Source organism: Rhinoderma darwinii, chromosome 6, assembly GCF_050947455.1.
Source record: "Rhinoderma darwinii isolate aRhiDar2 chromosome 6, aRhiDar2.hap1, whole genome shotgun sequence".
Lineage (NCBI taxonomy): Eukaryota > Metazoa > Chordata > Amphibia > Anura > Rhinodermatidae > Rhinoderma > Rhinoderma darwinii.
The window spans coordinates 2,032,875-2,047,412 of record NC_134692.1 but is presented as its reverse complement, the minus strand read 5'-3'; the positions used below and the strand labels follow the sequence as shown (position 1 = coordinate 2,047,412).

The following is a 14,538-nucleotide window of genomic DNA, read 5'->3' as shown; positions in this document are numbered from 1 at the left end:
GGACATGGATGTGCGCCCGTCTGCTGTACAGGACATGGATGTGCGCCCGTCTGCTGTACAGGACATGGATGTGCGCCCGTCTGCTGTACAGGACATGGATGTGCGCCCGTCTGCTGTACAGGACATGGATGTGCGCCCGTCTGCTGTACAGGGTATGGATGTGCGCCCGTCTGCTGTACAGGACATGGATGTGCGCCCGTCTGCTGTACAGGACATGGATGTGCGCCCGTCTGCTGTACAGGACATGGATGTGCCCCCGTCTGCTGTACAGGACATGGATGTGCGCCCGTCTGCTGTATAGGACATGGATGTGCGCCCGTCTGCTGTACAGGACATGGATGTGCGCCCGTCTGCTGTACAGGGCATGGATGTGCGCCCGTCTGCTGTACAGGACATGGATGTGCGCCCGTCTGCTGTACAGGACATGGATGTGCGCCCGTCTGCTGTACAGGACATGGATGTGCGCCCGTCTGCTGTACAGGACATGGATGTGCGCCCGTCTGCTGTACAGGACATGGATGTGCGCCCGTCTGCTGTACAGGACATGGATGTGCGCCCGTCTGCTGTACAGGACATGGATGTGCGCCCGTCTGCTGTACAGGACATGGATGTGCGCCCGTCTGCTGTACAGGACATGGATGTGCGCCCGTCTGCTGTACAGGACATGGATGTGCGCCCGTCTGCTGTACAGGACATGGATGTGCGCCCGTCTGCTGTACAGGACATGGATGTGCGCCCGTCTGCTGTACAGGACATGGATGTGCGCCCGTCTGCTGTACAGGACATGGATGTGCGCCCGTCTGCTGTACAGGACATGGATGTGCGCCCGTCTGCTGTACAGGACATGGATGTGCGCACGTCTGCTGTACAGGACATGGATGTGCGCCCGTCTGCTGTACAGGACATGGATGTGCGCCCGTCTGCTGTACAGGACATGGATGTGCGCCCGTCTGCTGTACAGGGCATGGATGTGCGCCCGTCTGCTGTACAGGGCATGGATGTGCGCCCGTCTGCTGTACAGGACATGGATGTGCGCCCGTCTGCTGTACAGGACATGGATGTGCGCCCGTCTGCTGTACAGGACATGGATGTGCGCCCGTCTGCTGTACAGGACATGGATGTGCGCCCGTCTGCTGTATAGGACATGGAGGTGCGCCCGTCTGCTGTATAGGACATGGATGTGCGCCCGTCTGCTGTATAGGACATGGATGTGCGCCCGTCTGCTGTATAGGACATGGATGTGCGCCCGTCTGCTGTATAGGACATGGATGTGCGCCCGTCTGCTGTATAGGACATGGAGGTGCGCCCGTCTGCTGTATAGGACATGGATGTGCGCCCGTCTGCTGTATAGGACATGGATGTGCGCCCGTCTGCTGTATAGGACATGGATGTGCGCCCGTCTGCTGTATAGGACATGGATGTGCGCCCGTCTGCTGTATAGGACATGGATGTGCGCCCGTCTGCTGTATAGGACATGGATGTGCGCCCGTCTGCTGTATAGGACATGGATGTGCGCCCGTCTGCTGTATAGGACATGGATGTGCGCCCGTCTGCTGTATAGGACATGCAGCGAGTTTCACCCACAGACGCGCTGCATGAAAAACACGGGACGTCTGAATGGCATAAAACTGACATGAAATACACTGGTGTGAATAATAATAGCTGAACGGCCAGAACGGGGGGAGCTGCAGAGGATGGACCCCGAGGGTCTTACTGACCGTGTACTGGAATCCCGGGGGCAGCAGCCTTGCCTGGCCGTCCAGCTCCTCCTCGTCATTTTTCACCGTTTCTTCCTGTACCATCAGCTCATCTTGTGACATCATCTCCTCTCGTACGGATAAAGCTGCACCCTCCACGCCAAGGCTGGGGTCCGTCCGTAACAGGGCGGCGGAGGGGGGCTGCTCAGCTCTCCCTATTCCTGGCGGACCCCTGGATGGAGGCTGCAGGACGCTTGTGTGGCCACATTTAAGAAAACCATCGACGCAGTTTTCAAAGTTCATAATTCACAGAGGCCTGAAAAGAAAACGGTAAAGATTATTGTATATTCCGAAGCATCGGACCCCATTACTAAGACATTCACCGACACGCATCCCGGCAGCTCCGGACTAAGGCCTTATTCACACGAACGTCCGCGCGTCGCACAGACCTGTTAGTGAACGGGGCCATCAGACTGTCAGCGATTTTCACTCACGGTATGTGCGCTGCGTGAAACTCATGACATGTCCTATACTTGGCCGTGTTTCGCGCAGCACGTACCTATTGAAGTCAATGGGAGCGTGCAAATCTTGCTCGGCACACGGAAGCACTTCCGGGTTCCGCACGTAATTCGCGCAACAGCAGTAAAATAAATGAATGAAAACAGAAAAGCACCACGTAAATGCTTGTAAACATAAAACCAGAGCGTCATCATGATGCCGGCTGCGCAAAACCCACGCACCATATGCTGATGCCACACGGAACTTTTGCGCGCGCAAAACGGATGTCCGTGTGAATAAGGCCTAAGATGAAGCACCCCCCACGATGGCTCCGTCCAGGACCCTCACAGGGGTCATCGCGTGCACATGGCGGCCTAGACACCGGCGCGCACAGCTGAGCACGCACATAAGATGAAAGTTGTCTGAAACGGTCGGTTTAGACAAATCATTGTTTTAGCATTTTTCCCAATGCTCGCAATGACGGCCGGAAAAGTGACGTCACTTTGGGATATTTTCGGCCGCTCACCGGCTGTCACTAGGTGTGTACGCCACGATTACCCAGTGAACGCGGATTTGTTCGCCACTCTGCAGAAGTGAACTGTTTTTGATTTTTTTTTCTCTGTTCCTGATCGGCCAGTTCGGTCTGACATGTTGAAGGCAGGATCGTTTTTATGAGCGATCTACATGCGATTGATTGGCCGAATTGTGACCAATTTCTATCATAAGTGCACGGCTGCTTCATCTTCCAGCGCGGATTTGACACCAGCAAATGTTCGAGGGACTTCCCCGTTGTCTGAGTCCTGCTGCAGATCCGAGGGCTGGACGGTCTGTTCGGTTGATTTACATGAGATGTTTCTGGTCGCACGGTAAAAACGGAATAAAAAAATCGTTGCAAAAATGCAGTTTTGGCGTGAGTTGCTGCGTGCGGTTCTCACAGGTCAAACACATTTATTCTACAAGTTTCACCTGTAAAAACCACATCGCAAACTGCGGCACAACCGATTTTTGATGTGATTTTTATTGCGCGGTCCAAACCGTCTCGTGTAAATCACCCGAACGGGTCAAGCAAGAGGCACCAAGATTATCCCCCAGCATGCACCACGGTGAAGCGTCTCCTGCCTGCCGGGTCTGATCCTGCACATCAATCTGCTCCATATTTATGACATATTGTGCATTTCCTCCACAGCCGCCTCCCTAGATTTCCCATATAATTGGCTGCGAGTCAATGACAGTCCGATCAATACCCCAGTCCCCCACCCCAAACTTGGCCTTTTAGGGTAAAGAAACTAATGGGGTTTTCCAACTAATAAACTTTATGAAAATCAGACGTGTCCTAAACATGTGATCAGCGGACGACAGACCCCAATAACCATGAGAACGAGGGGACCCCGGGATTTATGGGCGCAGGACAGACCCTCCGTAGATTATATCCTCCATCTGTCTCCCCACGCCAGGACGCAGCAGGATTACGGCTCGGGCTCCCGTTCTACAGGTCTGAACATCTGACTTTATGCCGAGACAGAGGTTCGTTCTGTTGGATCCTGTACTAATCCAACAGAAATGAAGCCGTGGCTGCTCCGTTGGATGCCGTATGTGCGAAGGCAGATGCCACGTGTGCACACAACCTTAGGCCCCTGCACTTGGCCGTAATCACAGTCAGTCCATCATTACGGGACGGACGGCCACGGAATGTCACCCGCGGGCCGCGCTCCCATTATAAAGTATAGGAGCACAGCACGTAAATTCAAAATATAGGACATGTACTATTTTATGGGGGTCGTCTCTACGGCCCGGACACGTTCCCGTACAAATACAGGAAGGTGTTCATGTGCCATAGAAATTAATGTATTTGTATTTTGACCTGCAATTAGGGATCCGTAATTGTGGCTCAAAATTAAGATGGTGCGCGCGGGGTCTGAGGCCGGGTCTTCTGCAGCGATTACCATGAAAACAAAACAATTTCACAGTAATCGTGGCAAAAAAAACCACACCAAAAACGCAGTGTGAAACCCCGGCTGAGGGCACATTTACATGAGCAGGTTTCTGCCGCAACCTTTGTAGTGTGAGATTTTAGAAAAACTGCAGCAAAAATCGCGGGAAAAAAGACTGAGTACCCCCTAAGACCCCTTCACACAGTTTTTTGCAGGAAGAAAAATCTGCCCATCTTGACAGGCCTGAATTTGTTTTGCCGCGTTTTTCGGCAGGCAAAAAAACGCTGTAAAAAACGCTTTCTCTCCCTCCCATTAATGTCAGCGGGAGGTCAGACACAGAAACGCCCAAAGAACAGGCACGTTCACGGTCTAAATAGCAGGATTTGCGGTCAACATTTTTGTGCATTTGGCGCTCGTCACCCACAAATCGCTCCAGTTTCCATTTCATTGTTTCTCTTTGCGTCTGTTTTTAGTTTGTAGAAGAGCCGGATGTTACATGAAGGTGAACGAGATGAAAAATAATATGAATAATAACGATGATTGTTGCGCTTATTTTATGCCGCTGCGTCACCCGTTACATTTTCCAGAGCAAGTCAATCTGCATGTAAAGTCCATGGCACGGAGGACATTTCCAGCATATACCAAAATTGACAAATTGTGTCAGGTCATTAGGGGGTTAATACAAATCCCAACTGGAACTGGTGCCATTGGCTACAGACAGGTAAAGGGGATCACCTGACCGCAGTCACATGACCGCAGCGTGTATAAATGTAGAGTGCTCTGCGTTGGGGCTGTTTCTTAGATCTATTAAGACCAGGTCGGGGCGCAGATTACAGGGGCGCAGATTACAGGGGCGCAGATTACAGGGGCGCAGATTACAGGGGCGCAGATTACAGGGGCGCAGATTACAGGGGCCCACAGATTACAGGGGCGCAGATTACAGGGGCGCAGATTACAGGGGCGCAGATTACAGGGGCGCAGATTACACGGTGCCGCCTCCTCTGGTTATAATGGACATCAGCAAGAAAAGAGTCGGGGTCCTGTTTATTGTCTAGAGCTCAGAGTTTGTGTCCCGGGAAATCAATATGTTCTCACGCAAAACAAAAAAACAACTGTAAAAATACGGTTCCATATTGCTTTATAGTCACCAGCAACATTTCTGCTGAATGGTGTCCGCAAATACAGTCCGTAACATCCGGATCCGCAAAAAAGAGAGGCCTGGTTAATGGGAAATCCTCTTTGAGTCGCTTAGCAACACTTCTGTATTTGTGGACGAACCTCCGGAGCCATCCGCAATTTCGGCTTCCCCCATAGACGTCTATGAAGGAGTTCGTGCCGCAATTGCGGACCAAGAACGGACATGCTCCATAATTCCCGGCAAAGTTCTGCGCCACTGACACTCATCCGTAGCGATGCAGAAAAAACGGAGTTTTTTTGCAGTCGTGTGCATAGGGCCTAAGGCCTCATGCACACGAACGTGCTTTTGCGGCCACAATTTAACCGAAAATCCACAGAATTGCGGCCCCATTCATTCCTATGGGGCCATGCAGACGACCGTGGCTTCCAGGAGCCCGCACCGCAGAAAGAACGGACATGTCTTATTATGGCCGTCTTCTGCGGTCCGGGCTCATTGAAAATAATGGCAGCGGCCATGTGCATGGCCCGCGATTTGCAGGCGGCTCGCGGCTGTCACTCCGTGGCCGGCCGGCCGACCCGAAAATTACGGCTGTGCACATGACTACAGACGTGTGCATGAGTCATCTCCATAATGGCCGGTCCTGTGGGGGTTGTACCCGGTCTTGTGGGGGTTGTACCCGGTCTTGTGGGGGTTGTACCCGGTCTTGTGGAGGGTGTACCCGGTCCTGTGGAGGGTGTACCCGGTCTTGTTGGGGTGCACCCGGTCCTGTGGGGGTGTACCCGGTCTTGTGGGGGTGTAACCGGTCTTGTGGGGGTTGTACCCGGTCCTGTGGAGGGTGTACCCGGTCCTGTGGAGGGTGTACCCGGTCCTGTGGAGGGTGTACCCGGTCTTGTTGGGGTGCACCCGGTCCTGTGGGGGTGTACCCGGTCTTGTGGGGGTGTAACCGGTCTTGTGGGGGTGTAACCGGTCTTGTGGGGGTGTAACCGGTCTTGTGGGGGTGTAACCGGTCTTGTGGGGGTGTATCTGGTCTGTAGTAGTTAGTATCGACCAAAAGTGCTGCTAGAAAGGAAACAGTGACCGGTGACGGGGTCCTGGGCTCTCAAGGCTTCTTGATGTGCGGGGGAGGGAAGGCTAGTCAGTGTGGTTTGATCCCACAGAAGATCTACTGTACAACAAAGCTCGCTGTATACGGGGACGCGTAGCTCCAGACCGGTCAGAGCTCCCATGCTGACCCCTGCCCACCGCCGACAGCTCCTACAATGGTCATGTGATCATCAGAGCTGGAGCAATGGCAGACGCCACCTGGTCTTATGAATCACGTGTTTCATCATGTGGGCGGCCGGGTGCGTGTACGCCATATACCTGGGGAAGAAACGGCAGCAGGATGCATTATGGGAAAAAGACAAGACGGCGGGGGCAGGTTGATGAACTGGGAAACCTTGTGTGGATATTCATGTGGAAAGGACACGGACCGCCGACCTAAACATTGCTGCAGACCCCCCCCCCCCCTTTAATGGCAGCGCTATTCCCTAACGCCCCCCCGCCGCACTGAGGGATAACGCCTCCCCACCGCACTGAGGGATAACGCCATCCCACCGCACTGTGGGATAACCCCCCCCCCCGCCGCACTGCGGGATAACGCCCCCCCCCGCACTGCAGACATCGTCCAGGAATGATGAGGAACATGACAAAGACTTCAAGATGTCTCCAAATTCCCCAGATCTCAATCATCTGTGGGATGAGCTTGAGAAACGTCCGATCCCTGGCGGCCGCACCTCACACCCTACAGGACCCGCTCCCGACGTCTTGTGCCGCACGCAGGGCCTTGTGAAGGTGTTTTCCCTTTTCTGTTGCGTTACAACCTGGAATTAAAATGGATTTTTGGGGGGTTTGTACCATTTCATTTACACATGTCGACCACTTTAACCCCTTCCCGAAATTTGTTGTAAATATTAGTCATGGAAAGCCAGCGCTTCTCGCAATTTGCCCTATACTTATGACAAATGGATGACACGGGCTCAGAAGCCAAGTCAGCATCATCTCCAGGTGTCAGCTGTATCTTACCGCTCACAGCATGCCGTAATGGCGGGGACCGAAGTTAGCTCCGATCCCCGCCATTAACCCCTTAAATGCAGTGGTCAAAAGCCATCGCTGCATTTAAGATGTTTGCAACTCATCGCCACCCCAGAAACTAAATCACCGGTGGCTGCAATGGCAAGTGGATGCCTAATACCGGCCTCCTGGTCTGCCTAGTACAGAAGCCTTCCAAGCCCAGCCTGGAGAAGGGCCTAAAAGGCTTCCGGTACCGACGGCAAGATGGCACGGAGCCCGTGTGTTATCAACGGCGGGTGTCAGCTGTATGTTACAGCTAACACCCTCCTGTAACGGCAGGGACTATTGCAAGCTCCAATTCCTGCCATTAACCCCTTAGATGCAGCGATCGGAAACGATCACTGCCTCTTAGTGGTTTGTAGCATATCGGCAGCCCAGCCATGGTATAGCAGGACTGCCGATGGCTGCTATGGCAACAGGAGGCCTAACAATAGCCTCCTGGTTTGCCATTACAGAAGCCGATTAGGCCCTGATCGGCTTGCTGTCACTGAACAACTGACAGATCTACAACATTGCACTACATAGGTAGTGGAATGTATTAGAAAAAAAATCAGACAGTTGGAGCTTCAAGTCCCCCCGTGGGATTAAAACGAAGTGGAAAAAAATAAAATAAAAGCTTCAAGTCATAAAATAAAACACAATCGCCCTTTATCCCTTATCAAGTCCTTTATTATTGAAAAATAAATAAACCATGTGATGTCGCTGCGACCGGAACGGCCTAAACTATAAAAATCTTATGTAATTTATCCCGCGCAGTGAACATCGCAAAAAAAAAAAAAGTTGCATGTTTTCCAAAAATGGTACCTATAAAAACTATAGCTCGTCTTGCAAGACACAATCCCTCGTGCAGATCCGTTGACGAAAAAATTAAAAAGTTATGGTTCTCACATCGCGACAGAAAAAACACATTAGTTTTACAAAAGTAATTTTATTGTGCAAAAAGTTGTGACACATAAAGAAGTGCCATAAATTCGGTATCGCCGGAATCGGACTGACCCGCAGAATAAAGTTAATATGTCGTTTATAACACGTGGTGAATGTTATATATAAAAAATAACTAAATAACGATGCCAGAACTGCAGTTTTGTGGTCACCTAAAAAATAGGATAAAAAGTGATCAAAAAGTCGCATGTACCCAAAATGGTACCAATAATAACTACAGCGCCTCCCGCAAGAAAACAGCCCTCATACCGCCACGACTATGAAAAAATAAAAGTTAGTTATGGCTCCAATAAGTCACGAAATAAAAATATGCAGCAGTGAAGGCCCGAGGGGAACATTTCTTCTGTTTCAAGAGGCGAATTATCAAGGCCCTAAAATTAGGGAACCAGGAAGGGGAGGACCCAAACATGTCCGCTGGAAGCGAGGGCGCCCGTATTATACCAGGAAGGGGAGGACCCAAACATATCTGCTGGAAGTGAGGACGCCCGTATTATACCAGGAAGGGGAGGACCCAAACATATCTGCTGGAAGTGAGGACGCCCGTATTATACCAGGAAGGAAAGGACCCAAACATATCTGCTGGAAGCGAGGGCGCCCGTATTATACCAGGAAGGGGAGGGCCCAAACATATCTGCTGGAAGCGAGGGCGCCCGTATTATACCAGGACGGGGAGGACCTAAACATATCTGCTGGAAGCGAGGGCGCCCGTATTATACCAGGAAGGAAAGGACCCAAACATATCTGCTGGAAGCGAGGGCGCCCGTATTATACCAAGAAGAGGAGGGCCCAAACATATCTGCTGGAAGCGAGGGCGCCCGTATTATACCAGGACGGGGAGGACCTAAACATATCTGCTGGAAGCGAGGGCGCCCGTATTATACCAGGAAGGAAAGGACCCAAACATATCTGCTGGAAGCGAGGGCGCCCGTATTATACCAGGAAGGGGAGGACCTAAACATATCTGCTGGAAGTGAGGGCGCCCGTTTTATACCAGGAAGAGGAGGACCTAAACATATCTGCTGGAAGCGAGGGCGCCCGTATTATACCAGGAAGGGGAGGACCCAAAATGGTACCAATAATAACTACAGCTCGTCCCGCAAGAAAAAGCCCTCATACCACTAAGTCTATGAAAAAATAAAATTAGTTATGGCTCCAATAAGTCAGGAAATAAAAAATATGCAGTGGTTTGAAGAGGCGATTTATCAAGGACCTAAAATTAGGGGACCAGGAAGGGGAGGGCCCAAACATGTCCGCTGTAAGCGACTGTGCCCGTATTATACCAGGACAACACTTTCCCAGCAAAATTCCCCAAACTGCAAAGGTGCGGAGTGTGGACCAAAAGGGGCATAGGAAAGGACGCCATTTATCAGTGTGACACCGGCCTGTGCAGAAAGGATCGCTTCACAGCGTAACACACATCTATGGATCATTTTATTGTTTTTTTTACCTCATTATTATACCACCTGACTATGCGCCCCTGACATACTCTGCCCAGCTTACATGTACCCCCACATTATAAACGGAAACATCAGCAATACTCAAACAAAACTACTCCCAAGCAATATTGATCCGCTCTCCGAAAGCCAAATGGCGCTCCCTCCGCTCTGAACCCTACAGCGTGCCGAAACAGCAGTTTCCTTCCACATATATGGCATCGCCATACCCCAGAGAACCCTTTTAACAATTTTTGGGGTGTGTGTCTCCAGTGGCATAAGCTGGGCCACTGAAATGGCATATCTAGGGAAAAATATAAATTTTTGCTTTGCACCATCCGCCTCTGCAATTGTGAACCAATACTTTGTAAATAGCCAAATTAGGCCTCAATTTTGCATGTTCCTCTTTCACTCCTGAGCCTGGTCAAATGTCCAGGCAAAAGATTAGGGTCACATGTAGGGTGTTTCTAAAACCGGGAAACACTGCATAATAATTAGAGGGCTGTCTTGTTATGGTGGCACAAGCCGGGCACCACATATTGGCATATCTATGGAAAAAATACCCATTTTCACTCTGCAACATCGAGTGCACACTCATTTCTACAAAACACCTGCGGGGTTAACATGCTCACTACACCCGTAGGTAAATGCATTGAGGGGTGTAGTTTCCAAAATGGGGTCACTTCTGGGGGGTTTCCACTGTTTTGGTCCCACAGGCGCCCAGAAACCAATCTGCACTCCAAATGGCGCTCCTTCCCTTCTGAGTCCTGCCGTGTGCCCAAATAGCAGTTTCTGACCACATATGGGGTATTGCCGTACTCGGGAGAAATTGCTTTACAAATGTTGCGTTCTTTTTTTTCCTTTATTTGTTGAGAAAATAAAAAATTTTGCGCTAAAGCTACGTCTTATTGAAGAAAAAGGATGTTTTTATTTTCACTGCCTAATTCTAATAAATTCTATGGGGTCTAAATGATTACTACACCCCTAGATGAATTCCTCAAGGGTTGTAGTTTCCTAAATGGAATTTCCACTGTTTTGTCCCCTCAGAGGCTTTGTAAATGTGACCTGGCCTCCGCAAACCATTCCTGCTAAATGTGATCTCCAAAAGCCAAATGGTGCTCCATCCCTTCTAAGCCCTGCCGTGTGTCCAAATAGCCGTTTATTACCACATGTGGGGTATTGTTTTACTCGGGAGAAATTGCTTTACAAATTTTGCGGTGCATTTTCTCTTTTAGTCCTTGTGGAAATGAGAAGAAAAAAAAAATCGCTAAAGCTACATTTTCTTTGAAAAAATTGTAGATATTAATTTTCACGGCCTACTTCCAATAATTTCTGTAAAACACCTTTGCGGTCAAAATACTCACTACACCCCTAGATCATTTCCTTCAGGTGTCTAGTTTCCCAAATGGGGTCACTTATGGGGGATTTTGACTGTTTTGGCACCGCATGAGCCCTTCAAACCTGACCTGGTGCCTAAAATATATTGTAATAAAAACAAGGCCCCAAAGTCCTCTAGGTGCTCCTTTGCTTCGGAGGCCGGTGCTTCAGTCCAGTAACACGCTAGAGCCACATGTGGGATATTTCCTAAAACTGCAGGACGTGGGAAACAAATATGGAGTTGCGTTTCTCTGGTAAAACTTTGTGTTATAAAGAAAATTGGATTAAAAATTAATTTCTGGAAAAAAATATGCAATTTGTAAATTTCACCTCTACTTTGCTTTAATTCCTGTGAAAAGTCTAAAGGGTTAAGAAATTTTCTAAATGCTGTTTTGAATACTCTGAGGGGTGAAGTTTTTAAAATGGGGTGACTTTTTGGGGGTTTCTAATATATAAGGCCCTCAAAACCACTTCACAACTGAACTGGCCCCTGTAAAAATAGCCTTTTGAAAATGTCAGAAATTGCTGCTAAAGTTCTAAGCCTTGTGATGTCATAGAAAAATAAAAGGATGTTCAAAAAACGATGCCAATCTAAAGTAGACATATGGGTGATGTTAATTAGCAACAATTTTGTGTGTTATAACCGCCTGTCTTACAAGCAGATACATTTAAGTTGAGTAAAATGCTAATTTTTGCAATTTTTCTCTAAATTTTGGTGTTTTTCACAATTAAATACTGAATGTATCGACCAAATTTTGCCAGCAACATAAAGTCCAATGTGTCACGAGAAAACAAACTCAGAATCGCTTGGATAGGTGAAAGCGTTCCGGAGTTATTACCACATAAAGTGACACATGTCAGATTTGAAAAATGAGGCTCGGTCAGGAAGGTCAAAAGTGGGTAAAGAGGGAAGGGGTTAATGTGACCCATAATCTGTACAATTCTATTGAAAAACAAACAAATCATTTAGGAGGGAAAAAATAAAAACCACAAATAACGTGGTTGCATAAGTGTGAACACCCTCTTATAATTGGGGATGTGGTTGTATTCAGAATTAGCCGATCACATTTTCGGATGTTCCACAGTAGTCAGTACTCCGCTGCCATTATTTATAGTGATCCTGAGTGGCCCCTGATAAAGTTCAGCTCGTCTATTAGGATTTTCCTTGCCGGTTCTGGTTGTGTAGCGCATGTCACAACAATCTCCCGTATTCCTCATATGTCTGGGCTGGGGGGGGAGGTTATACCGAGACCTCCATCGTGTCTGCCAAAAGCATGTGGGGAAACGTGTTATGTCTGATGAGAGCGAGGTGGAACTTTCTGGCCAGAATTCCAAAAAGTATGTTTGTCACAAAGCAAACACTGCACATCACCAAAAGAAAACCATCCCCACAGTGACGCATGGTGGAGGCGGCGTGATGGAGCACGGCGGGATGGAGCGCGGCGGGATGGAGCGTGGCGTGATGGAGCGTGGCGGGGGCGGCGTGATGGAGCACAGCGGGATGGAGCGCGGCGTGATGGAGCGCGGCGGGGGCGGCGTAATGGAGCCCGGCGGGGGCGGCGTGATGGAGCGCGGCGGGATGGAGCGCCGTGATGGAGCCTGGCGGAGGCGGCGTGATGGAGCCCGGCGGGGGGGCGGCGTGATGGAGCCCGGCGGGGGGGGCGGCGTGATGGAGTCCGGCGGGGGGGCGGCGTGATGGAGCCCGGCGGGGGGGGCGGCGTGATGGAGTCCGGCGGGGGGGCGGCGTGATGGAGTCCGGTGGGGGCGGCGTGATGGAGCCCGGTGGGGGCGGCGTGATGGAGCCCGGTGGGGGCGGCGTGATGGAGCCCGGTGGGGGCGGCGTGATGGAGCCCGGTGGGGGCGGCATTATACTTTGGGGCTGTTTTTCTGCAGCTGGGACTGGGGCTTTAGTGAAGGGAATTATGAACAGTTCCAAATATCAGTCAATATTGGCACAAAACCTGCAGCCGCTGCTAAAAAGCTGAAGATGAATTTCCCTTCTCAGCACGACAACGACCCAAAGCAACAAAAGAAGAAGATCCGCCGGAGCCCAGACCTGAACCCCACTGACCATCTGCGAGGTGACCAGGAGGGGGCGCACAAGGGAGACGCCAAGTCACCATCTGCCATGTGATCGACTTCTACCCAACAAGACTGAAGCTTCGCAACGTCAGAGGGGAATTCCACAAAGTGTCAGTTACGGGGGGGGGGGGGGGGGGGGCGTTCGGGGGTGCAGATTTATGTTCTTTATTTTTTCACCCTAAAAGATTTCAGTTTGTTTTCCAATGAAATAGTCCAGATTACGGGAGACAAAGGCGGGAAAAGCTCTGAAATGATTCATCTGATTACCGGACACTAACAGGGGGGTGGAGACTTTATATCCACTGTGTATATACACTCCCCTCCCCCATTATATATATATACACTCCCCTCCCCCATTATATATACACTCCCGTCCTCCATTATATATATACACTCCCCTCCCCCATTATATATACACTTCTCTCCCCCATTATATATATATACACTCCCCTCCCCCATTATATATACACTCCCGTCCTCCATTATATATATACACTCCCCTCCCCCATATATATACACTCCCGTCCTCCATTATATATATACACTCCCCTCCCCCATTATATATACACTCCCCTCCCCCATTATATATATATATACACTCCCCTCCCCCATTATATATACACTCCCGTCCTCCATTATATATATATACACTCCCCTCCCCCATTATATATACACTCCCGTCCTCCATTATATATATACACTCCCCTCCCCCATTATATATACACTCCCCTCCCCCATTATATATACACTTCTCTCCCCTCCCCCATTATATATATATACACTCCCCTCCCCCATTATATATACACTCCCGTCCTCCATTATATATATACACTCCCCTCCTCCATTATATATATATACACTCCCCTCCCCCATTATATATACACTTCTCTCCCCTCCCCCATTATATATACACTTCTCTCCCCTCCCCCATTATATATACACTTCTCTCCCCTCCCCCATTATATATATATACACTCCCCTCCCCCATTATATATACACTCCCGTCCTCCATTATATATATACACTCCCCTCCCCCATTATATATACACTCCCCTCCCCCATTATATATACACTCCCGTCCTCCATTATATATATACACTCCCCTCCTCCATTATATATATACACTCCCCTCCCCCATTATATATACACTTCTCTCCCCTCCCCCATTATATATACACTTCTCTCCCCTCCCCCATTATATATATATACACTCCCCTCCCCCATTATATATACACTCCCGTCCTTCCATTATATATATACACTCCCCTCCCCCATTATATATACACTCCCCTCCCCCATTATATATACACTCCCCTCCTCCATTATAT

At 49.7% G+C, this 14,538-nt stretch overlaps 1 protein-coding gene across 1 annotated transcript in view; it reads right to left on the bottom strand.

Moving 5' to 3' along the window:
- Window positions 1-14,538, bottom strand: part of ZNF148 (zinc finger protein 148) — a 36,319-nt gene that overhangs the window by 21,132 nt on the left and 649 nt on the right. The window contains exon 2 of the mRNA XM_075829010.1: window positions 1,719-2,013. Within this exon, the coding sequence (XP_075685125.1) occupies window positions 1,719-2,000 (282 nt within the window). The 5' untranslated portion in view covers window positions 2,001-2,013. The remainder of the gene's footprint in view (window positions 1-1,718; window positions 2,014-14,538) is intronic.